We start from the raw sequence: 26082 nt of genomic DNA on the forward strand, positions 1-26082 counted from the left end.
ATAAGAGAGTAACCTCACGCACATGAGAATTGAGCTTCGTAGGCAAAATGAGTGGATTTTTCCCGGTGCGCGCAAGGCAAAACGGAAGGGTAAAATGAACATTTTGAGTTAAATTGTTACTTGATATAGGAAAGTTTCATTTCTTTTTGAGATCAACTAAAAATAAAAAGAGTGTCATATAAATTGAGACAAATACCCAAAATAATTTGCAGTTAACTTTCAATTTCATCACATTTTATAGTTGTGCCACTCATTTGCTAATAGCTCAAATGGCCAAGTTTAATACCAATCAAGAATGTTGGAAGGAAGTTGCTGTTCCAGCAGTTCTAATGGCATCAAATAGAATTTCAGTTTCTCTCCAACTTGAGACTATATCTGAAGAAGAGCATTTTGAGGATTCTGATTTTTATGAGTTAGTTTCTGGGTCGGGGAATTGTATTAAGTTTGTCCCTAAAGATTTGAGTTCTCTAGAGTTGAATTAATATTAAAATACTGATTTTCTTGATCAAATTTTCTGAGTTCGTTTTATTTTTCTAATTGAGGATTGTGAAGATCTGGAGAGAACTGTAATTTTCTTTTTTACCCAAATCCAAATCAAGCTCAAGTATTATGGACCCAAATCTCTCTAGAGTATGGACTGTCGTGTATTTAAGCTATAAAATCTGAAATGGATGAATATTGTGCATATTTCCATTATTCTCATTTTCTATGTTGATTAAAGTTTGAATTCAGATACCTACGGATAGTTGAAAGATATTATATAAATATCTCCTCTTTTTCCGTATCGAACAAAGCACATAACTTGAACGCTATCTTCTAAAGGCAAATTATTCGAGATTTTTGATTAAGGATAAATTGCTATCTCAAAATTACTTGAGACTTTTGTTTAAGGATAAATTACTGTAGACACTGAAATTTAATCGAACTTAAATCCACAAATTAATTTGGATCATATTCTAAATTCTAAATGTATTGGTCTAAACAAATATTATGGGCTAACATAATCGGATTTATTGTTTAAATCCAACATGTATGGACTTAGTTGAAACACCAATTCAATTGGGCTAGTCTATCTTGTCGGACTTCACATGATGAGCCCACTTTATTAGCCCAAGGTCCATGCCACGTGTCAGATGACGTGGCGCGCCAAGTCAAATCAAGGACCAATAAAATCATGCCACGTGCATAAATGACATAGCATGTCAAGTCAATAGAAGAACCAATCAAATGTCGCCAAGTGTTCAAATGACATGGTTCAACCAATCATCTACAAACCCTAGCTCTCCCCTACAACTATAAATAGGGGTCTTCATAAAGCCAAAAGGAGGAGAGATAGACATAGAGAAGCTCTCAGCCGCAAGTCTTCCACATACTAAGAAGTCTTCGCTCCAAATGGTGAGCCACAAGTTTCCATACCTCTACGTTTGTGATTAAAGCTCGGCTTCGCATTCGTAGCGAAATATCAACAACAAGTGATTCGTCCATTCAAGAACAAGCAAAAGCCCTTGATTGACGGCCGTATCGTGAGGAGAAGAATCAGAGGATTACATATTTTTATTTAAGATTTCATAAAGATTGTAACCCCTGCGCAAATTCTTGAAATCAAATATTATTCTTTGTCGCTATTTTTCTTGTCTTGATTATTATTTTCAGGAACGAAAGATTAGTCGTTACAATTACTATCCCAGCATAACCTTGGAAGGTTGAAGCATTCAATTTGGTGAGTGAAAACGACATTGGTATCAGAGTTGTCAAATGGGCGGGTTAGACTAAATTTGGAGTGAAAACGACATTGGTCTCAGAGAGAGCAGATCTGAGAAGGGTGGAAAAGAGGAGATGGGCGAGAGAGAAGAGTGAGAAAGTGAGAGAACAGAGCAGAGAGAAACTAGAGAGCAGAGAAGATGAGAGAGTTATGAGTTAACTTGTGTAATTAAAATACAATATTTAGATATTAAATGTAATTTAAGTAAAATGTAGTTACTAAGGCCTCATTTGTTTGTACTTAATGGAGGTCTGAATCTGAATGACTCAGATCTTAAGCCATTAAGTGCATTTGTTTACATTAAGATCTAACCATTTATTTGGTCTGAATAGGTCTTAATCATTAAGATCTTGAACAAAGTCTGAATATCATTAAGAGGTATTTTGTATGGATAATTTTTACCACCAGCTCTATCCCATCCCCTTTACCAACACCCAACCCTACCCCCTCTCTCACCACTAACACCACCCTAACCCCACCTACCCACCACTTCAACCCACCCCTACCTACCCACCATCACCCACCACCCAAACAACCCACCCATCACCCACCACCCAAACAACCCACCCATCACCATCACCCAACCCCCGCCCTACCTCCACTACCACCACCCAACCCCCGCTCTACCTCCACCACCCACCTATGTTAGCCCCAATCACCACCACCTACCACCACCCTAACCCCAGACCCGCCAATCCGCCACACCACGACCACCTACCTACCTTACCCCAACTACCCCCTCACCACCACCCACCCCCACTCTAACCCAAGACCCCCCAAACCACCACCACTCACCCCCCACAACCGTCCACCTACAAACCAACCCTGTGACCCTCCCACCACCACCCACCCCCACTCACCTACCACTCCCATACCCTACCCCACCCACCACCACACACTAACCCTACCCACCACTGCTACAAAGCATCTCCACCATTACTAGCGAACATAAATATTTCAATTTTTTGTCAAATGATATTTTTATTTTATTAAAATTTGTATTTATTTTCTAATATTTTGTTACTTTTTAAATTAAATTATATATTTATTATGTTTTTAAAAAATGTTATGCACATTCAGATGTTGAAAAACAAACAGCCTTAATCATTCAGTGTTCAGATTTAGAGCCAACATCTTAATCGTTCAGATATGCATTCAGATTCAGACGTCTTAATCTTAATCAAAACAAATGAGGCCCAAATGTAAATATCATTTATATATATTCTCTATCCTAAATAAATTTCCCAATAAAAAAAATCCGGACATGTAGTATATAACTCTAGATCTTACGAATAATGGGCTTTTGAGAAGTACAAAACAAAAATCTAATTAGATTTGTCCGCATTTCCCACATGGCACCTCTCAATCATCCAAAAAAGGACAGATTCATCGTATTCAGCTGATGTTTCCACTATCTTTATACCGACACTTCACTCCCCCAATTCTTAATTCTTTCTCATTTCACCCCACCAATTTAAATACTAGTCTCTCAATAACAACAAAAAAAATTCACTCAAAAAATAGTCAAGACTCAAAGAGTGAAGATATCTCTCTACTTCTCCTCTACAAAAACCAAATTGAGCTCCAAATTTCTGTTTTAAAATCTTCATTCTTGCAATTTATTATTATTTGTAAAAGGGTGCATACCATATTATGGCCAGTTTGAATGAGAATAACCGGAAATCTTGGATGGAGGTTGCTATTCCAGCTGTCCTAGTTGCACCAAATAGGATATCAATTTCTCCTCAGCTTGAGACTATATTTGAAGAAGATGAATATTTTGAGCTGTCTTCTAGGACAAGGAATTTTGTTTTGTTTCCCAAAGTGTTGAGTTCATTGAAATTGAAATAATTAGCATAGTGATAATCTGATGTAACTTTTTGTTCATCCCTTTTCTTTTTTTGACTTAAAAGGGTAATGAAGGGTTCTCGTGATCCCAAGTTTAAGAGTGTGATTTTGTACTAAAATGAGCTATTTTGTTTGTAATTTAGTTAAAGGTATGATTCTTTAGCAGAGAAAATTAATATGACATGTGAGTTCACTGTGTTCATATTAATGTTATTGTAATTTTTCTTGATTGATTAAAGTACACAAATCTCTAACGATGTTTGAAGCATATTCTGGGCTGAAACTCTTGCACTGTTCAGTGGCGAAGCGGGCAATTTGGCCGATTGGCCTTCTTTTGGGGTAGTCTTTAATTTTTTGTCTCTCAAATTATTGGTCTTTAGTTTTTATCTTTCACCTAAAATGCTTTTAAGGTTTTGGATTCGAATTCCGGTGTCATAAAATAGAAAAAATTCTCAAGGCAAGGTTTTGCTAAAAGTCTGACTTATGTGGCAAACTTTGCTTTGAGGCATACTAAAAGCCTGACGGATACAGCCGACTTTGCCTTATAAGGCAGACTTTTAGTTATGTTTTAAGACAACGTCTGCCGCATAAGATAGAATCTAGTTATGCCTTAAGATAAACTTTGTCGCATAATGCATACTTTTTGACAAGTCTTGCCTTGCGTTTTTTTTTTTTTGACTGAGCAAGGGTTCGAATCCAGAACCTCGAACTATTTTCGGTCATTTTTTTAAGCGAAAGACCAAAATTAAAGACCAGCAATTTGAGGGATAAAAATTAAAAACCACTCCCAAAACGGACAATCCGCGCAAAAAAATGTGGCCAACCTAAGTTCAATGAGGGGATTCAATGTTAAAACTGCATTGTGTAAATAGGATAGAAGTAATTTTCGGTGTACATATAAACTTTTTAAATAAAAAAGCTGGACCTTTATTATATAACCGAAGTTACATTATGTATAAACTAACAATTTCTTCCGGTAATTTATTTGGACATGCCCATTTAATTTATATCTAGCTTTTTTAAAAAGAAAAAATTAATTGGTAACCCCCGTAAGTAACTTCAAACAAAATTGTTGCTTTCTCGCTTCTTCTTCTTATTTTTGTTTTTTATTTCCTCATTAATATGTATTATCATACCAAATTCAAGACATTCCGAAATTATATTCTTCTTTCTGATTTTGGCCTAATTTTAAAACTTCATTTATATTTTTAGAATTGTGTTGTAATGTAAAGTAGAAACAATACCATGTGCTTGTCAAATATATGTATGGCTTAATGAATGATTTAGTTTGCTCTAGTTTCATTTTTTTGTGCGGATTTCCCTTCAAAGGCACTGGTCTTTAATTTGCCCCTCAAATTGTTGGTTTTTAATTTTTGTCATCCGCCTAAAAATTTATGGGTTCCGAGCTAGAACACCCGTTCAGTAAAAAATTTTTAAAAAAATCACAAGACAGAGATTTGGATTCAAAATTTGTGTTGTAATTAGCGCCGGATATAAAAATTGGGAATGGGTCATTTTATTCTCAGGCTGCCACGTGTCACTCTGTTTAAATTAGGGCAAATCATTGTCAAAGTATAACGGTAGGGGTACAATTGAACGAAAAGTATAACGGAGGGTACGAATAAACAATATTTGAAAGTTCAGGGGTATATTGACCCTTTTCAGCTAAATATATGTAGTAGTAGTAGTTACCACCCCCGAATAAGGGCAATCGTGCAACTTGCCCAAGAATAAAGATTGCCCTAATTTTGGATAAGTACCGCTCTGAATAAAATCTCACGATATTGAAAATGCAATACTTATCTCTTAAGCATGCATTTCTTGGTTAGCACCCATAGCTCATCAACTACATGAATTCCAAGCACATTCTCAAATTAACAATATCTCACATATGTAAAATGCATGAAGTTCGGTCATGCATATATAGTGTGAACTTCATACAAAAGTGTCCGAAGTTCAGTTATATATAGCTGAACTTTTTCCAAAATGACTGAACTTCATGTAAAAATGGTTGAAATTGAGCAAAATGACTGAACTTCATGTAAAAATGGTTGAAATTGAGTCATAAATAACTAAAGTTCAGACATTCACTTTTTCCTTGCCAATAATCCTAAAACTATAGGCAAAAATGTCGAAAGTTTGTTTCGAAACTTCATACACTAATTTTTACAATTTTAATCGCGAATGCCTAAAGTGCTTTTCGAAATAATTAAACTTATAAAATTTTATACACTACGACGAAAGCTTTACTGGAAACACTAATGTAGGGTATCCGTGCACTTCATCCTTGTAAGTTACTAGCCTAAAATTCTTTGTAAGCACTAATAAAACTTGAAGCAATTATTTATTGGCAAAATATAACAAGGTATTCATCAAAACTACTAGTTACTTTATGATGTTTGGGAGCATGATGAAAGTTGTAAGATCCTTCTCTACGAAGAAACCATGAGCCTTAACTAGTGCATATTAAATATGAAAGTAAAAAGTCTATACTTTTTAAAGTGCAGAACTCGTGAAATCATTGGGATGTGAATATAAACATTTTGGTAAGTGAAAAGGGAATTGACCTCTCTCCTTCAAGGTGAAACAAAAAACTTATTTTATTAGCATAGTTACCACATTCTTCATGTGCTAACACATTATTTTAATCTATGTATCTCTTTCTTCATATTTTGTTATTAAAAATCTATATATATACCTGATAAACTTATGTATAGTTAATAAGAGATTTTTAAGTTCCCCTCGTGACTTCTAGTTTCATGTTTTTTTCATGACTTCTATTTTCATAATTATTTCTCTTTTCTCTGCTACAAATATCCCGATAAAACATTCAGGGAGGATTACACGAACTTTTCATGTTATTTTAATTAATTTATAAGACTTACCTTCCGTGTGATTTTACTTATTACACAATCCTCTTTGAGGTTTTATCGCGTATACGTAAATTACTTGGCCCTCATGTGTGTTTGCAACAAATTTTGATATGCGGAAATAAATTACAACCACAAACAAAATATGAAGAAATAGAGATTTTATTGATGAATATTGCGGGTACAAAATCTGTTTACTCCCTTGATTCTTCTCTCCTAATATTTCTCCGTAATTCGAGGGTCGTTAGTAGCTTATTTCTCGAACGTAAGATGATTTTGATTTGGATGTGTGTGGACTTTCTTGGGATGTATTTGATCTCCATGAAAGAATATTATGGATCTTCTTGAAGTATTTGGTTGTCAAGAAATATTCGGCCACATGTTGACCTTTTTTTGAATACCCATGAGTTTATGGGATATTTTGAGATGCCGCTTCAAGTGAATATGTGTCCTTTATATAGGCTTAATCTAGAGTTTAGGGTAGAGTAGTCTCCAAGAAACCCTAACACATGTTGGGCTCAACTTGTAGAGTCCCACAAAATTTCGATGCCTACAAATGCCCCCTACTTCAAGATTTGTCGGGGTGTAGTCTTGCTGAAACTCGAAGACGAAACTTGAAATATCCATTAAAATGGAGCTTCCATCTTTCACTGCGGATTTGATTTGTGAGAGAAGAGATGAAGGGCAGACTTGGTCCCACTGGGCGTGCCAATTTGTTTGCAACACATTTTGATATGCGGAAATAAATTACAACCACAAACAAAATATGAAGAAATAGAGATTTTATTGATGAATATTGCGGGTACAAGATCTGTTTACTCCCTTGATTCTTCTCTCCTAATATTTCTCCGTAATTCGAGGGTCGTTAGTAGCTTATTTGGATTTGGATGTGTGGACTTTCTTGGGATGTATTTGACTCCATGGAAGTATATTATGGATCTTCTTGAAGTATTTGATTGTCAAGAAATATCCGGCCACATATTGACCTATTTTTGAATACCCATGAGTTTATGGGATATTTGAGATATGGATTGATCTCTTTGTGAATACCCATGAGTTTATGGGATATCTAAGATGCCTTTCTTAGGGAATATGTGTCCCTTTATATAGGCATGAGCTAGGGTTTAGGGTAGAGTAACCTACAAGAAACCCTAACCGACCTTAGAGTTTGAATATGGATTGAAATCATCTTTTAGAGTCCTATTTTAAATCCGCTAAAATTTTGCTGTCTACAAATGTCCCCTACTTCAAGGCTTGTCGGAGTGTAGACTTGCTGAACTCAAAGACGAGACTTGAAGTACCCATATTATGGAGCTTCCACCTTGGCGATTTTGTGACTCCAAATTTTGCAGATTTGTTTGCAACAAATTTTTGATGTGTGAAAAATAAACTGTAAAGCACAAACAATATATGTTGAAACAGAGATTTTATTGATGAATATTGCGGGTACAAATCTGTTTGTTCTCTTGATTCTTCTCTCCTAATATTTCTTCGTAATTCGAGGGTCGTTAGTAGCGTATTTCTCGAACGTAGGATGACCTCCATGTGATGTATTTAATCTCCAAGAACGTTGGACAGAGATTTGAAAAAGACATTATTTGATGCCTTGATCTCTTGTGAATACCCATGAGTTTATGGGATATTCCAGATATTGATCTCTTTGTGAATATCCATGAGTTTATGGGATATTCGAGATATTGATCTCTTTGTGTATATCCATCAGTTTATGAGATATTCGAGATATTCATCTCTTTGTGAATATCCATGAGTTTATGAGATATTCGAGAGCGTAAGTTAGGGTTTAGGATAGAGTAACCTCCAAGAAATCCTAACCGACCTTAGAGTTTGAAGATGGAATGAACTCATCTAGTAGAGTCCTATTTCAAATTCGGTAAAATTTTGTTGTTTACAAATACCCCCTACTTCAAGGCTTGTCGAAGTGTAGACTTGCCAAAACTCAAATACGAGACTTGAAGTACCCATATTATGGAGCTTCCATCTTGACGGTTTTGTGACTACGGATTTTGAAGATTTGATTTGAAGTCACACTGGGCGTGCCAATTTGTTTGCATAAAATTTTGATATGCGAAAATAAATTACAACCATAAACAAAATATGAAGAAATAGAGATTTTATTGATGAATATTGCGGGTACAAGATCTGTTTACCCTTGATACTTCTCTCCTAATATTTCTTCGTAATTCAAGAGTCGTTAGTAGCTTATTTCTCTAACGTAAGATGATTTGGATTTGGATGTGTGTGGACTTTCTTGGGACGTATTTGATCTCCATGAAAGGATATTGTGGATCTTCTTGAAGTATTTGGTTTTCAAGAAATATCCGGCCACATGTTGACCTTTTTTTGAATACCCATGAGTTTATGGGATATTTTGATGCCGCTTCAAGTGAATATGTGTCCTTTATATAGGCTTAATCTAGGGTTTAGGGTAGAGTAGTCTCCAAGAAACCCTAACACATATTGGGCTCAACTTGTAGAGTCCCACAAAATTCGATGTCTAAAATGTGCTTTCACTGTAATTATAAAAATTCAGATTTGTCTATGTATCTTGTGAAAAGATCTAAATGTGTGCAGTGGCGGAGGCATGTTCAAAATATGAAGGGGTGGGTGGTGTGGGGGGGGGGGGGGGGGCAAAAGTCAAAACTAACCTTAAGCCGCTAAATTTGAACTCACCTCGTCATTGCCCCATTAAACATTTTTTCATACTTTTGCCCTGCTACATCTAGCCTTACTTAAAATTTCTAATGTTTTCCCCTGTCACTTGCGCATTTTTCTTTATTTTTAACTTTTTGATTTATTTTTTCTTCCGAATAAGTGTCCTTTCAATTATATATTACTTAAATAGCCAAGGTTCTTGAAAGAGGTGTAAGGACTAAATTACTAATATTATAATACATATTCACTACTCAACAAAAAAATAAAATAACAAAAGTGCTCAACCAATGATCATGTGATAATCAATAAGATTAATTAACTACTCAATATAATTCGAACAGAAATTTCATTTAGCAACAATTAGTTTTCTAAATTCGTTAGGACTAAATGTGCTTCATTTTTGAAAGATAGAAGGATTATTAGTGCTCCTCCTCAAATAATAGGGACTATTTCAATTGGAAGTCCAAATTTAAAGGACCATTTTGGGTCTTTTGATCAAAGTAGAGCTAAAAGTATGCAAAGCTAAAAATCAATAACACACTACTGGCGAGGGTGTTCATTATAAACTATATATTTGCAGAACCCAAAATTTTACCTTACATATACAATATAATTTTCCGGTGAAGGGGTTGAACCCCCTCAACTCGGCTCCACCTAGCTCCGCCCCTGACTGCGTCCTCGTAGAAGTTTAGCTTATTCATATTCCCATCATTACAATTTTGACTCAGAGATAATCTTAATCACTGAGTCATGACTGAGCCAAACTTTTAACCATAAGGGCAATTTTGGATATATTTCCCTATTTTATTTAATTAGTCTCCAATTAACTATTTGGATTAGCACAGAAACGTATCACTTGGCTACACTATGACTAATAGGTGACTACATTGTGTCAGCTTCACAGCAACTCAAAACACCCAAAAACAATTCCTCCAGGACACAACCAAAATGCGTCATGATATATAAAGGAGGTTTTCTTTTGTTTCCGATTCATCAGCTCCATGCTGTATGTAAAATATGTGGTCTTGAATTTCTGGAGTGATTTTAAAGATGAGAGACAATAATTTTCTCCGGAAAAAACTATCATGCATAGATTAGTGGTGATAGAATTTATAATTTATTGTGGAGGGATCTTTGTATTGCGCACATTATTAGGAGTTCTAGAAAGGCATATATGAGAAGATAGGGCCATTATTAATTGTTAACCACGGGTTGGAGGTGGTGAAAATAAAGTAGTGAGCTGTGAAGACAAATCAAATTGGTCAAGGAATAGTGGAATTGGGTTACCTTCATTGATGGTGGAAAGACGAGTGATTTAAAAAATAGGGCAGTTTAGTACACTAAGTTCTTCCTATACGTGAAATTCGGGAAAAAATCAAACCATAAAGATCTATTGTACGCAGGTTTACCTTACATTTTTACAAGTGGTGGAATGACCAGAGATAGCGTCGTTAAAATGAAAGAAGAAATATGCAGTAAAGTTGCTTCTTTGTGTAATCTATTTTGCCGAAAGTAAAGTTAAACCTTTCTCCAATCATAAAAATAAAAGTAAAATTATACCTTGCACAAACCACAAAAACAAAATTAGACCTTTTACAAATTATAATGACAAATGTAGATTTTTTTCCAAACAAAAATCAGCTAAGCGTGTGAGCAATTCCCACATGTTGCACGTCTTTACCCCCTAAAATCGACAACATCGAAAACGACAAATTTAGATTTGTGTGATGTTTCCACTGTCTTTCTACTGACACTACACCCACCAATTATTAATTCTTCAGCACTTACACCTCACCTTTAAATACTATAGTCCCTCACACTCTTTTCTCAAACACTACAACAAATACACCCAAAATTAGTCAAGATTCAAAGAGTGAGGAGTACTACCAAACATAGTCATTATTGCAATTGTTCTTGGAATATTAAAGGGTGCATTATTTGAAGAATTAAAACATTCATTTACGAGTTCAAATGGCAAAGTTTAATGGGAACCAAAAATGTTGGATGGAAGTTGCTATTCCAGCAGTTCTAATAGCACCCAATAAGATTTCAGCTTCTCCTCAACTTGAGACTATATTTGAAGAAGAGGATTTCGAGGACTCTGATTTCAGTTTCCCTAAAAAAGATTTGAGTATTTTAGAGTTGAATTAATGTTAGATTAGTCATTTTCTTGGTTCCTTTTCTTTTTCTACTTGAGGGTTATGAGGAAGATTTTTCTGTTTTTCTTTACTTCATAATCAAAACAGAGAGATTGTTTTATATGGTTTCAGCAGAGAAAATCATAAATGGATGAATACATATTTCTATTAATCTCATTTTCTTCATTGATTAACCTTTGAGTTCAGATACCTAAAGACGTGTTGAAAGCCACTTTGTACTACTGGGATACCTTACACTACCACACAGATCTCTCCTCCTTTTTTAAAAAAAAAAATTAATTGTTTCCTTTTCATATTTCAAAGTACAGCACATAATGGGAACTAGCTTATACTGGTAGATCTGCATTTTGTGGGGTATAATTTTCTCTAGTCACTACAATGGAACAGTGATAAGGTTGTAAATGGTTCTATCATTAAGGAGAGAGGTTGGTTGGGCCTTATTCCTGATTTATTGTAATTTATTTATTATACTACAAATTTTTAACAATATCTACTAACTTTAATCCTCACCATTCCTAGTTTTGTAAAGCAAATACTCCTTGTCATTGGACATTATCTGCTTTGATCTAAACCCGTATCATTTTCTTAAAAGGTTTCACCCCATTTAATAGTATCCTTAAACATTATATATAGCTTCAATTACCTGTGTGATTTTGTTCGCATGTCCAACAAATTTTCCCTGGAACTCTCACATGGGCTCATCACCATAGCCTCATGATCTAAATTCCACATGCCCCATCACCTCATGATGAAATTGTCTATAAATATATTGTATGCCACACATATTATCCGGTGAATATTTATAGCTGTCAAAGCTCAAATGTAACTAATTTCTTATCGTGTGTGTGCGCATCTCCAAGCTTTCGTTAATGTAGTAATTTAAACCCCGTGCTATCATTCCACAGTACGCATACTCGTCCTCTCGAATCATAGCCTCTAATATCGGGCTAAGCCAGCCCAAACACACTTCTAATTAATATAGTGTAATTTGTTCTCTTTTGAACAAGCACGAATGATTTTTCCTAAGACGTCTCACACTATTTAATAGCATTACTAAAGATAAATATGTGATACCCATATAGTTTGAGTATTAATTTCCACCGAATCCCACATGCTAACTCTTCTTGTGTATATGCATCTCCAAGCTACCGGTAAATATTGCAAATCGATCCCCATGCCATCACTTCAACAATCCACACTCATGATCCTCCATGAATCATAGGCTTTGATACTAGTTTGAGTTAAGTCATCCCAACACATTGTTAACATGGTGTGATAATATTTTTGGAACAACCTACACATTGTTCCCTAAAAGGTCTGACATCATTTAAGAATATCCCTACACCTTATATACATATAGCTTTAGCTATCAATGTGGGATTTTGTCAGCACAACCAAAATATCTACCTTGAACTATGTTCGACATGGCCAAATACCAGGTCCCTCGAGCTATGTTTCACATGGTTCATCACCTTGTGGACTTAGGTGAAGATATACCTTGTGCTACCGACATTGTTGGGGTATTTGAAGATTCATTTTGTGCTTGCTCCTTCTTATGTGTGCGCGTCTCCAAGCTACCAAGGTAGTCAACCAAGTCCCATGAAATCACTCCCCATAGGCATACTCATCGCCTCATACTTTAATGGCCAATTTTCACGATTACCCTTATCCAAAGGTGGTCTTTAATTTTTGCTCCTCAAATTGCTGGTCTTTAATTTTTGCTCTTCGCCTAAGAACTCATGGGTTCCGAGTTCGAACCCCTGCTCAGTCAAATATTAAAAACAAAACGCAAGGCAGAGTTTGAATTCGTAGAGCAGAATTTGCCTGCAAAACTCTACCTTAAGGTAGCAAACTCTCCCTTTAAGGCGGAGTTTGCTTCTTAAGGTAGAGTGGGAATCCAAAACTTTGGCTTGCGAATCCAAAATTCTGCCTTGTGATTTATTTTTTTATTTTTGACTGAGCGAGGGTTAGAATCCAGAACCCATGAGCTTTAGGTGAAGGACGAAAATTAATGACCAGTGCCATTGAAGGGTAATTCGCGCAAAACAAAAAAGTATTTTAATACCAGTTATTGGGCTAATCAAGCCCAATGACATATTTTAAAAAGGTGTGATAATGTAAGCCCGTATCATTTTCCTTAAAATTCCTCGGCCCAAGCTAAGCTATTCTTACAAACCATCTTTTTTGCTTCCAATATCCATCTAACAACTCCAATCATTGCAAAAGAATGTTGCACGGTGTTACACACAGTTATTGAAATTAATTTCATAATTTAAAATTTGGTTAAAATCAAAGTCAACATGGTAAAACCTTGAAAGAAAATTCAGATCCGAGTTAGCCATAACCCCACGAGTCTATCAAGTTCATGATTTAGTGTTTTATACAAGACACGATCTCTATCGAAACACCTCATAGAGTTTGCAGTACCTTTGGACCTGGGGCGAATCCATGCAATCGTTGAAAGATGTAAACCACTTTATGTCGCATTTGTAAAGCTTCTTGACCTACCATTCTCCACGATAGAGAGCTCTCGCAATCGCAGGATGCACCAGAATTGTGCACCAATAGTAATCTCAAATCCCAAAATTGATTTGAAATATACTTGAGTCCTTCGAGTCTTTATCCAAATCATATCAACAAGTCATAAATAATAGGCGAAATGGCTCGAGAAGCCCCCTTCAAGTAAATGAGAGATGATTTAGAATAATTAAGTTAAATAGTCATCCATTCAATCGTGATAGATGTAAAATGTATGTATGTACATTTAATGTATAACCAATGTATAATTCTGCTTAATGAATATATAATTTATGTATAACGACTATAAAAAATAAACGATAAATTCGACCTAACTATTTATATAAATATCTCATAGATTTACATAATTTAAACCTCAAGGAGTTGTTTGTGTAATTCCCTCCGAAACAATCTTGGGTCATAAAGATGAGCAAAAATCAACAAAGGGAATATTTACTTATATTTACTTGACATAGCTAACTCTAAGATGTATTTATGATTAGTAACTACTATTTAATTTAATTATTTTTCATAGCTATAGTGAATTTTCAATTTACCTATCATAACTATACCAAATACATTAGGTTTTATGGCTTATTTCTCCCTCACCTCTTTCTCTTCTCACTCACCCCTCTCTTTTTGTTCCTCTCTCCGGCCAAATACCTTTCCCTCTCTCTGGCCAGATCTAGCTTAGCCTCTTCCTCATCCACGCCGACACCACCAAATCTGAGAAACTCCACTGCCTCCGCCTCTTCCTCCTCCACAGCGACACCACGACCTCACTGTTGCTCGTCGGAGCACCCCCAGATCACCATAGCCGCCACTCCTAAAGAGCTTCAGTGCTTGTTTTCCTCATCGGAGGAAGAGGATTGGAATTTGCCATCGTTGGAGAAAGAAACTTTTTTGTAAAGAACACAAAAGAAAATGGAAGCCATTGCGCTTCTCAGATCTGGCGGATACCGGTATCCATGGCTTCTTCTCCTTGTTGTATCTTAGATATAAGTGTATTCGTTATTTTTTTGAGTGTAAATATAAGTTATATGTATTTAGCTGATTGTATTTTGGGAGCAAATTAGATGTATTTGACTGTATGTGTTTGAATGATCTATATACATATGTTTATATACGGTTTTTTGAGTAAATACAGTGTATTTGAAATGTTGCATATGAAATTTTATTGAAATACATTCAATTACAGTCGAATACATTTAACTTTGCGGCGACGGTGGCGAACTTGCTGATCGGAGCTCGAATACATTCAAATACACCCAAAACAAAAGGATATATCAAACACAATAAAATACACAACTCCGTGCATTTAAATGCACTGAAATACAATCATTTTTAATACACATGTATTCAGAGAAATTAATATTGCATATATTCAAATACTGTCAAATATATGTGACATCATAAGGTTGGATACCACTGACAATGAATTCAAATACACTCAAATATAGCGAATTTGTCATAAACTAGCTACGAATTGTAAATTGACAAAAGGTAGCTACTAATTGTTAACCATCCTTAAAAGATAGTTATTCCGGTAAATTGCCCAAAACAAAAATCATGATTATGTTAAAGCGTGTACACATATATTTCCCACATGTTGCACGTCAAAAATTAGGTAACATCTAAAAAGGACAGATTCAGATTTAGGTGATAGTTCCTACTATCTTTTTTCTACCAACACATCACCCCACCCCCCAAATCGTACATACTTTATTACTTCACCCTCTTTATATAATCCTTCACTCAAAATAAGTTGCAATTAACTTTCAATTTCATAGCTTCATTCTTGCAACTATTCTTGGTACATAAAAGGCTGCTTTGAAGAAATCATGACATTCTATAGTTCTGCCACTCATTTGCTACCTCAAATGGCAAAGTTTAATATTAACCAAAAATCTTGGATGGAAGTTGCTGTTCCAGCTGTTCTAATGGCACCCAATAGAATTTCAGTTTCTCCTCAGCTTGAGACTATATTTGAAGAAGAGGATTCTGATATTTATGAGCTACTTTCGGGGTCGGGGAATTGTATTTTTGTTCCTAAAGATTTTAGTTCTCTAGAGTTGAATTAATATTAGATTAGTCATTGATTTTGATTTTTTTTGGTGTATACTTGAGAGCTGTGAAGATCTCTCTCTAGATCTATTATTTTCTTTTTACCACCAAATCCAAATCAAGCTCAAGTGTTATAGACCCAAATCTCTCTAGATTATGGACTGTCACCCAAATCTCTCTAGATTATGGACTGTCGTGTATCAGTGTATGTAAACTATACAATCTGAAATTAGTTCACTTGTGCATATTTTTATTATTCTCATTTTATACGTCGATTAACGTTTGAATTCAGGTACGTAAGGATTGTTGAAAGATATTACTCCTATGTACTACTCTGATACTTTTAAAGTAACGCATAAATCTCTTCTCTATTTTTTTCCCTATCGAAATGAAGCACATAATTTGAACACTATCTTCCAAAGGCAAGTTATTCAGAGATTTTGATTAAAGGATAAAGGAAAATTTACTATCCCACCACAACCATGGATGGTTGAAGCATTCAACTTGGTGAGTGAAAAAAGACATTAGTTTTATGGGAGGGTTAGACTGAATTTGAATTAGTCAAAATGGTTTAAGCTAATATACGAACGAATCATTAATCCGTTCAAAGATAACTTGGATTGAAATGAGCGGGATCAGAATGGGCTAAGCAATGATTCATCAAAATGATTTAAGCTAATAAATGAACGAATCATTAATCCGTTCAAAGATAATTTGGATTGAAATAAGCTAAGATCACAATGGACTAAGCAATGATTCATAACCCAACCCGACTAACACTTACCAACTTTTAATGCGGCAGTTGTCAAGAGATTGAGGAGTGGACTAGATAAATATTTATAGGCTTAAAGCCATGACCTAGTGAGCTTTCCATTACGAGCTCATACATCCACAAGAAGTCATACATTATTATCAAATTCGCACAATATACGTAGTGATTCAAACCCTACATGAAATCAAATGAATATTAATTTTAAATTATGTGCATCAGCTATATTTGGTTAGACCATTTTATAAAACCGAATTTCAAATTAATGTTGAGTCCGCATAGGATTCTTTCCAACATAGGATAAATGAAGCAGGCCTAAATGAGCAAGTCACAAAGTTGAAGGCTCAAAAGAGGTAAAGAGTCACTGAGGCAACCATATGGAGTGTAGATCATAACATAAATTATTTTGACTTGAGCTAACTTTGTTTCGACACTACAAATATTTTGTGCAATCTTTCAATCTTAGCCACCCATTTCTTTGCAAGTTTTATGGCTTTAATTGGTGGTTGCAATTTTTGTTTTAGAAACTTGAAAAATAAAAGACAAAATATCTCAAAATATAAAGTATTTGTCTTTAACTATCTATACCGCTGCACCTACCTTAATTATCTTTCATACTTCTTACAACCTTATATCAACCTACACTAGTTTTTGAAAAAATTTAAAATGATTTTTGGAAAAATCGTAGAGTCAACATTTATAATGTTCCACAATTTAGATGTATGTTCTAAGATTTAACGATCAAATCTCACTTGCAGTCGTGTGAGCATATAACTGTAAACTGTGCATAATTATTTGATCAGGACTAACACATTAGCTCCAGTGAGAGAAGAAATATGTTCATACCCCTGACGATCTAGACTGTCAGATCTGGTGAATACATATGATCCCAACGGTTCAATTTGCAATTTTTTTTTTCTTTTTTTTCCTTTTATGTCACTATATGCAAAACTGGCTAACCTCTTAATTTGGTGAGACTTTGTACTATCCTAATACTGGTATTCTTAATACCTAAACCTAATATGTGTTTAACATGTTCTTGGCAATAATTGTTTCAAAATTCTTACGTTGCTCAACATGTTTAACTACAGAGAAGAAATTGTATTTCCCCTTTTCAGAGATATCATTAGAATTGACAGAGCACAAAAATTTGAATAAGTAGGCATTCGCTCATGAGTCATGAGAAACTTTGCTAACCCCATTTGACAGTAATAGAAAGATAATTTGTCATTTTCAGATTCTCCAAGTGAACAAAATGCGGCATTATCTTAATTTTGTGACCAAGAAGAGTGACATGTAATTGCTAATTCCATTATTTTGGTGCTCAAACAAGCATAGGCAAACAAGAACACAAGCAGCAGTGATAATTTCTGGCACAGTAAAAACAAGTGCCAAAACTGCCAGACCACTCTAATAACAAAAGAAACCATAATTTAAAGAGACTTCTTCTCAAACAACTTATATACAGTTTCTTCATCATCGATATATCCCTTATGAATTCGGAAACTTTGACCATGCTTTGACTTCATTTCTCATAAATACAGATTTCTTCAATTAGGCATTGCTCCTGAATGAACCAAGAGCTTTAACAGCTCCAGCTCTCAATATAAACTGGTGGTAAAATGCAGCAATTGCAGCTCCAATAAAGGGACCAACCCAAAATATCCACTGTCACGATTAACACCCACATATTAATTAATCACCCAAAATATAGTATTTCAGAAATTAAAAAAAAAAAAAATAATAAATCATAAGAAGACATGCTTTTTAAAAGAAAATGTAATTTACTTACTTGGTCATCCCAGGCTTTGTCACTGCCATAAATAACAGCAGCCCCAAAACTCCTAGCAGGGTTAATACCAGTTCCAGTAACAGGTATTGTTGCCAAGTGAACCATAAACACCGCAAATCCAATTGGAAGTGGTGCCAATACCTTCAATCAATCAATTTAAAATATCAGAATCGGGGGTTTAATTTCAAACTTTACTAATATATCGAAAAAGTCATAAAATTATTTTTTGTCTCATTAAAGTTATTAAACTTTACGTACTATAGCCCCAAAATTATACTTACAGGAACATGAGAGTCTCTGGCATTCCTCTTAGGATCAGTAGCAGCAAAAACAGTGTAAACAAGAACAAAAGTGCCAATAATCTCAGCGCCCAAACCAGTACCCGTGCTATATCCATCATTCAACATATTAGCACCACCACCATACTTAACATAATAAGCTTTTTGAAAAGCCTTAACCAACCCACAACCACAAATGGCTCCTAAACACTGAGCCACAATGTACATAACAGCCCGAACCAACGACACTTTTCGGGCCAAGAAAAGCCCGAAAGTTACAGCAGGGTTAATGTGTCCGCCAGAAATACCAGCAGTGCAGTAAACAAGTACGAAAATCATGCCCCCGAAAGCCCAAGCAATTCCAAGAATGCCAACACCACCACATTGATCACCATTATGGTCAATGTCACTTTGGCTCTTGTAGCCAATTACAGTAAGGACAGTGATGTAGAGAAATAACAAAGTGGCTATGAATTCAGCAATTATGGCTCTGTAAAATGACCATTTTCCTAGTTCTTCAGGGTCTATTAAGGGTGCTGGTGGAGGGTCTTGATAGTCTTTTGGTGCATATTCAGTACCAACTTCGATGTCTTTACCCATTTTTTGCTCTTTTTTAAATTTGGCTAAGCTAGAAATAAAGATTGATCTTGAAAAGTGTTTGATATTTGGCTGTGTGGTGAAGTTGAGTGAAGAGTGATGGGGTATTTATGGAGTTGGAAATTTAATAGAAGGTGTACAAAAAGACTAATTTGATTGATTAATAATTAATCAAATTTATCATTTGCCGCCCCACAATGATCACTTCCATTTTCTTGCATTTTCATATGATTAAAATTAATGTCCCCACCTCTTAGCCTATATAAGGTGGATTTGTAGTTTGATACAGAAGTGCTTATGAAGCGATTATATGTATACTTAGAAGAGTTTTATAATGATATTTGTGCTAAATATGTATCTATTGTGACAAACGACTAATATGTATACTAATATTTTGTAAGTATTCACCTAACTTAAAATTTTGAAATTTGTGCTTTATGCTAATTAATCTAATGGAGGAGGTGAATAATTAGTGAGGGCAGCTTATGATATCAAACAGGAGAGGGTGACGTATCCGTGAACCGACCATAATTATCATAGTTAGGAATTAAGGATCAGACCACCAAAGATAGTGATGTGATTAATAAAATTCAAATAATCGAAGTCTCAAATTTGACTCCTGAGAATAGAAAAAAAACTGGGTCTTACGCAGTGTGAGCCCGAACAAATAGAATTTCAATGCTACTTGACGCCGAATTGTAAACAATGAGGGTGTGTTTAGTATGTTTTTATGAAAATAAATGAATTTCTTACTTATTTTTCTTAGATTGGGTACATAAGCAATAAATGTTATCCTTAAAACATTCACATTTAACCTAGATAAATATTATGGAGATGGAAGTGGGAGGTAGGGGTGTGAGGCTGGGATAGGTCTACAGTGGTGGAGCTAAAGATGAGGTGTGTTGAAAGAGGGAATGACACAATCAATATTATGAAATGTCACTTGTTGAATTTATTTTTTGTAGAGTAATTTTTAATATATTTTAACTAATTAAACATGAAAAAATTGAAAATATTTTTGGCACCGAACACATCCAAAACATTTGAATTTCTGCCTGGCCTCATATACACCACCGTCCATTCCAACTCAGCCCACATTGTTGACTACTTCAACCAATGATATTTTGTCACCTCAGCAAGGGCCCCACATTCAATCCTCACAATTGAGAAAAAGGCTGCTTACTAACCAAATCTATCATAATTCATCACTAAATTAATTAAAAAGCCTTTGTGAATATTTGCGTGGTTAATGCCTTGCCATGTGTCTATGAACAAACAATCAATCCGTATAAAATAGATTATACACGTTAGTGCTCTTTTGGATGATACTACTACTAGTATTTAGTTGGTGATAACTTATTGAATGCATAATTGATTGTTTTATCTGTTCAATGAACTTATTCATGAACTTTTACCTTATTCGGAAAGATTCCCTTTTAAACTTATTGGACACATTAACCTGTTCAATTAACTTTACGTAATTAGGAAAGATTTCTTTTTAAACTATTTATATGACTCTGCTCTTTCTGAATATAGCTTTTTTTATGGTTTGTTTGTTGTAACATACACAAGAAATTTGATGATTCATTCTTTTGCATAACTCCCCGGTGCACCCATTTTAGTATACCATTTGAAGATCCATACGTAAGTTTATAGCAATGAATAACTTTTTAGTTTTAAAGATAATTCTCAATAAGTGTTTTTAAAGATGATTCTCAGTAAGTGTCGCCATAAGAAAAAAAGATTAAACAGAGATGAAGAAGTTAATTTGATCAATTATTATTCAACTCGAACCAAGAGAAAAACATTGTAGACCTCTACAAGTCTATGTATGACGAAACTTTAGCTATTATGAAGGAAAACGTTCCTTCTTAAATTTTTTAAGTGAATTTTCTTAACATAAATATAGGGTTTTGTTCAAAGCTAGTGGGTTATGTCCAACCCATTAACTAGAACTTTATCTCCGCCCTGCAACCTTTTGCCTAGAATGCACTACTATTCGAAAAACTTGGAAAGTTATTTCTAAAGTCTGTAGTCGCATCTATAATGTTGAACAATTTAGATGTATGTTCGAAAATTTGAAGGTCAATGTATCTCACTTGTACGGTTCACTTTACCATTAATTCCCAGTAACAAATTGCAAATACAATACCAGAATGAGATTGAAGTCGCATTATAATACTTGCAATTCACCTAACATTACTTGAATACAATATTCTAATTGAAAACTGAGGTTCATCTGAATTTAATACTTTGAGCGCAGAATGTAAATCATTAAAATTGTAATAATAGACGGTCTAGACTTATAATTTTAAACATACAATGAATTGAATGCTAAATTTTCATAAAGATCTAACACATAGAGCGTAAAATTCTGAATCCGCCTTTACTTCTAATCTTAACCAAAGTCTATTGTTTTCTATTCAATTTAATCATATTCTGCTACTCATTACAAGATTATCCCTGCATAAGAATTATTAAAAGATCAATAGCACATTAATAGTAAGAATGAGAAGTGAAAGATGCAACTTTTTCAATAATCAACGTAAACAAAAGGGGAGGTTCATTGAATAAAGACAATGCACACCGACAATTCAATATCATCCACAAGCCAAATACTATAACAGTATATCATGATTGTTGTGAATTTTTCCTCCATTGATCTCTAGTTTTGAGGCACGTGGCAATCTCTTTCACCACTTGCCTCTATTTTTCTAGTATTTGGTTCTTTCTAAATTGGTGATGATGACGTCTGCCTAATTAGCACATTTTTCTTACATTATTAAGCATGCTCGATGATAGTAATATATTATCAAGACTTCATAGATCGGTGGAACTGGCACTCTGGCAGTGACAAATTCGAGATCTAATGAATTTGCATTTATATGTGTCAATTTCTTTTTGCAAACATATATTCCGGCTATTGTCTGTGAATTATTTTAGTAATAATAACAATAATTATATCTCAATCTCTCCGAATTGGGTTCGGTTTTATGAATTTTCACAAATTATAATTTTTAATTGAATTCATTTTACACGTCCTTATTTTTTTTTAAAAGGAAGTGGGTTATTGCGCCAGGTTTTGGCTGTAGTACAAATTGTAGTATCTAATAAGATCATTTACCTATTATCGGATTTGATTCAATAAAACCTGTCATAATGAAATAGTACTTTGATCACTGAGTTAAGTTGATCATTTAGCATCAAGGAAATCAAATAAAACTCATCTTGTCGATGTATTATAAAGATCATATTACTTATAGCAATACTAATATATGAACTACCACTTATTTGATCGTAATAGTGACTACATCTAATTTAGAGGTTGGTCAAACCTAACTTGATAACACGCTTATAAAGTTTTCGATCTTAATTAAATGCTTTGTAAGACGTTCTTTTTACCTAGTGATCTCTCAATAAAATCATTATGAATCTCCAACTCATCTCATTCTGAGTCTTTAGCAAGACAACACGCCTTTTTCTTAAAATATTGAATTAATATCAAGTGAGCCGATAACTTATATATCAGATATTAAATTGATAAAAACGCAAACTACACACTAAATGTAAATTAATTCTATTATTATCCCTCTAGGGCTCTACCTCTACATGCACTTTCTTTTCATCCCCCATGTGATAGAAATTCAGAGGGAAAAAAATAAATCTAATGGATACTGCTGATATGGCAAGAGATTAGTGGTTAAGAAGAATGAGGATAAGTTGGCTAAGTTGGATAGTGGGCGGTCCACAGTAGGGACCATAATAGAGAAAAGTAATGGTTCATCATTCATGATGATGATGGTCGGTTTGTGTGATTTGTATTTTTTAGCCGTTTGATTTGATTTGATATGTCGTCAATTGCCTTCTCCATCTATGGTAGGGGGCTAGGGGCCATGCCCCTTGGATTTTCTTGTCCAATTTGACAACCTTTTCTTAGATTTTTTTTTTTTATATATTTATTTGCTTTGGTATAAGATTATTCTTTTCTGTAAGTAACATTCTTCAGGGTTGTGGTAAAATAAATATAATCATTTCATTTTTAATTAAATATTTTAGGTTCCACTCATAAAATGGAAAAGAACTTAATAGAAAAACTTTTTTTTTTAAATAATCCTTATGTGACATGAATTTGGATTAGCGGGACCTCAAAACGAGTACTAAACATTATGAGGGAAAAAAAAATCTATTATTGGTTTCAATATTCAGAAGGTTGATAAGAAAATATAAATGATGTAGTGGTAAAGAAAACTAAATTTGATTTTGCAAACAACTTATCATATGTCAAATTCTCACCGACCTTCATGCGTGAAGTTTTCTAAAAGTTTACTTTGTTGATTAAAATCTTCCTGCTTTTTTGACATTCCAATTTTTAGCGAATGTTCTGGAAGAGACATTTCCCTATTATGGTGTAACTAAGGTAAAATATTCTATTGTCAATTTTTACCTTTCTAACACCAAGATGACCTTTTTTATTTGTTAATTAAATATTATTCTTAAATCGGTAATGGATGATAGGTCTAAACTCCTGCAAATAGTCACTAATAATTCATGCACTAACTATCAAAATATATTTAATTACATAATCAAATCATTTAAAAGATAATCATAGACAAATTTATTTACTAATACTGATAAATAATCTAAAATAAATAGTAAGTGACCTGTTATTATAGGTTAAATTACACTATAGGTATAAAAAAAATCATTATACCATCAACGTATATTACTTAAAATCCATAATTTTAAGGTGTCAAGTTTAAATCATGGGCCCAACCCTCACGTTAGAGGTAGGGGTCACCCTACCACTAAAGAAGGAAAAAAATTGGAAACTACTAACTAGATGGGGCTGCTGAAATTGAGTTCAATTATTATTGTAAAATATTATTCATATACTAAAAAGCCAAATCTTCTCCATATATACCTCCTTCCATTCATCACTAACTCCACTACACTCTTTCCTCTCAAAATTAGCAAAGCCTAAAGTTAACATATTCTTTTCTTTTTTGGGTACACAAATGACTAAGGACGTTGAGGTAGGTACTGCTTATGCACCAAAAGACTACCAAGACCCTCCACCAGCACCCTTAATTGACCCTGAAGAACTAGGAAAATGGTCATTTTACAGAGCCATAATTGCTGAATTCATAGCCACTTTGTTATTTCTCTACATCACTGTCCTTACTGTAATTGGCTACAAGAGCCAAAGTGATATTGACCATAATGGTGATCAATGTGGTGGTGTTGGCATTCTTGGAATTGCTTGGGCTTTCGGGGGCATGATTTTCGTACTTGTTTACTGTACTGCTGGTATTTCTGGCGGACACATTAACCCTGCTGTCACTTTCGGGCTTTTCTTGGCCCGAAAAGTGTCGTTGGTTCGGGCTATTATGTACATAGTGGCTCAGTGCTTAGGAGCCATTTGTGGTTGTGGGTTGGTTAAGGCTTTTCAAAAGGCTTATTATGTTAGGTATGGTGGTGGTGCTAACATGTTGAATGATGGATATAGCACGGGTACTGGTTTGGGTGCTGAAATTATTGGTACTTTCGTTCTTGTTTACACTGTTTTTGCTGCTACTGATCCTAAGAGGAATGCCAGAGACTCTCACGTCCCTGTAAGTATATTTTTTGTGACATTAAATTTGTTACTACTAAATTTTACGGTGCAGGATTGTATTTCTAGGCAATTAAGATGTAGTTCAGTGACTTAATTGAGATAAAAGATTATTTTGTGACTTTACTGATACCAATACGCAACGTTATGAAAAAAAAATTAGTTTTACAACTTTTTTGACACTTGAGTAAAGTTTAGTGATCATAGGTGAAATTAACCCTTAATTCTGATAATTTAAGTTGATTAATTGAAGGTGTTGGCACCACTTCCAATTGGATTTGCGGTGTTTATGGTTCACTTGGCAACAATACCTGTTACTGGAACTGGAATTAACCCTGCTAGGAGTTTTGGGGCTGCTGTTATTTATGGCAAAGACAAAGCCTGGGATGACCAAGTAAGTAAATTAATCTTTATAGGGGAAAAATCATATCTTTTGCCTTTATGCTGTTTTTTTGCTCTAACTATGTTCTGGTTTATTAATTAATTTGTGGGTGTTGATTGTGACAGTGGATATTCTGGGTTGGACCCTTTATTGGAGCTGCAATAGCTGCATTTTACCACCAGTTCATTTTGAGGGCTGGAGCTGTCAAAGCTCTTGGATCTTTCAGGAGCAATGCCTAATCAAGAGAATTGAAATTGTACATATGTGTTGCAGTGTTGGAGATGAAGTCTCTTTAAATTATGCTTTCTTTAATTAGAATGGTCTGGCTGTTTGGCAATTTTTTTAAATACCAAACATTGTAGCTTTCTTCTTGTTTTTTTGTTTGTGTTTCTGTAATTTTCATTATGCTTGTTTAAGCATCAAATTAATGGAATGAGCAAGGCTACTATATTTCACTCTTCTTTGTCACCAAATTCATATAATAGTATCTTTTTTGTTCACTTTGGAAAAGCGAAAAGTTACAAATTCACTTCTTATTACTGTCAATTGGGGTAGAAAGCTCAAGAGTCCGATTGATTAAATTTGAACCTTGTATGTGAAGTTTTCTTGACTAAACGTGAATTACTATTGGTCCGGTCTCATATTAGGAAACTAGATGGGCAAGGCCCGTGCCCAACATTAAGTTGGTGTGAAAAATTCGAGCTTTCTCATCCATATTCCAGTCTCCAGACACCCTTTTCCCCTTAATATCACTAAGCAA

The 26082-nt window shown here is 34.5% G+C and overlaps 3 protein-coding genes across 3 annotated transcripts; 2 read left to right on the top strand and 1 right to left on the bottom strand.

Moving 5' to 3' along the window:
• The first annotated feature begins 15542 nt into the window (after positions 1-15542).
• LOC132633684 (uncharacterized) lies at positions 15543-16138 on the top strand. The gene has a single exon (XM_060350198.1). It carries the CDS (start codon positions 15671-15673, stop codon positions 15908-15910), a length of 240 nt encoding a protein of 79 aa, XP_060206181.1. The 5' UTR covers positions 15543-15670; the 3' UTR covers positions 15911-16138.
• Positions 16139-17952: 1814 nt separating this feature from the next.
• On the bottom strand, positions 17953-19433 carry LOC132630060 (aquaporin PIP2-1-like). The gene is made up of 3 exons (XM_060345580.1): positions 18736-19433; positions 18455-18595; positions 17953-18330 (listed from the first exon to the last, which is right to left on the bottom strand). The coding sequence occupies exons 1-3, from the start codon at positions 19330-19332 to the stop codon at positions 18217-18219; spliced, it is 852 nt and encodes a 283-aa protein (XP_060201563.1). The 5' UTR covers positions 19333-19433; the 3' UTR covers positions 17953-18216.
• Positions 19434-24257: 4824 nt separating this feature from the next.
• On the top strand, positions 24258-25777 carry LOC132630061 (aquaporin PIP2-1-like). The gene is made up of 3 exons (XM_060345581.1): positions 24258-24941; positions 25194-25334; positions 25448-25777. The coding sequence occupies exons 1-3, from the start codon at positions 24345-24347 to the stop codon at positions 25559-25561; spliced, it is 852 nt and encodes a 283-aa protein (XP_060201564.1). The 5' UTR covers positions 24258-24344; the 3' UTR covers positions 25562-25777.
• The last annotated feature ends 305 nt before the right edge of the window (positions 25778-26082 follow it).

This window comes from Lycium barbarum, chromosome 3 (genome assembly GCF_019175385.1).
Source record: "Lycium barbarum isolate Lr01 chromosome 3, ASM1917538v2, whole genome shotgun sequence".
Taxonomy (NCBI): domain Eukaryota; kingdom Viridiplantae; phylum Streptophyta; class Magnoliopsida; order Solanales; family Solanaceae; genus Lycium; species Lycium barbarum.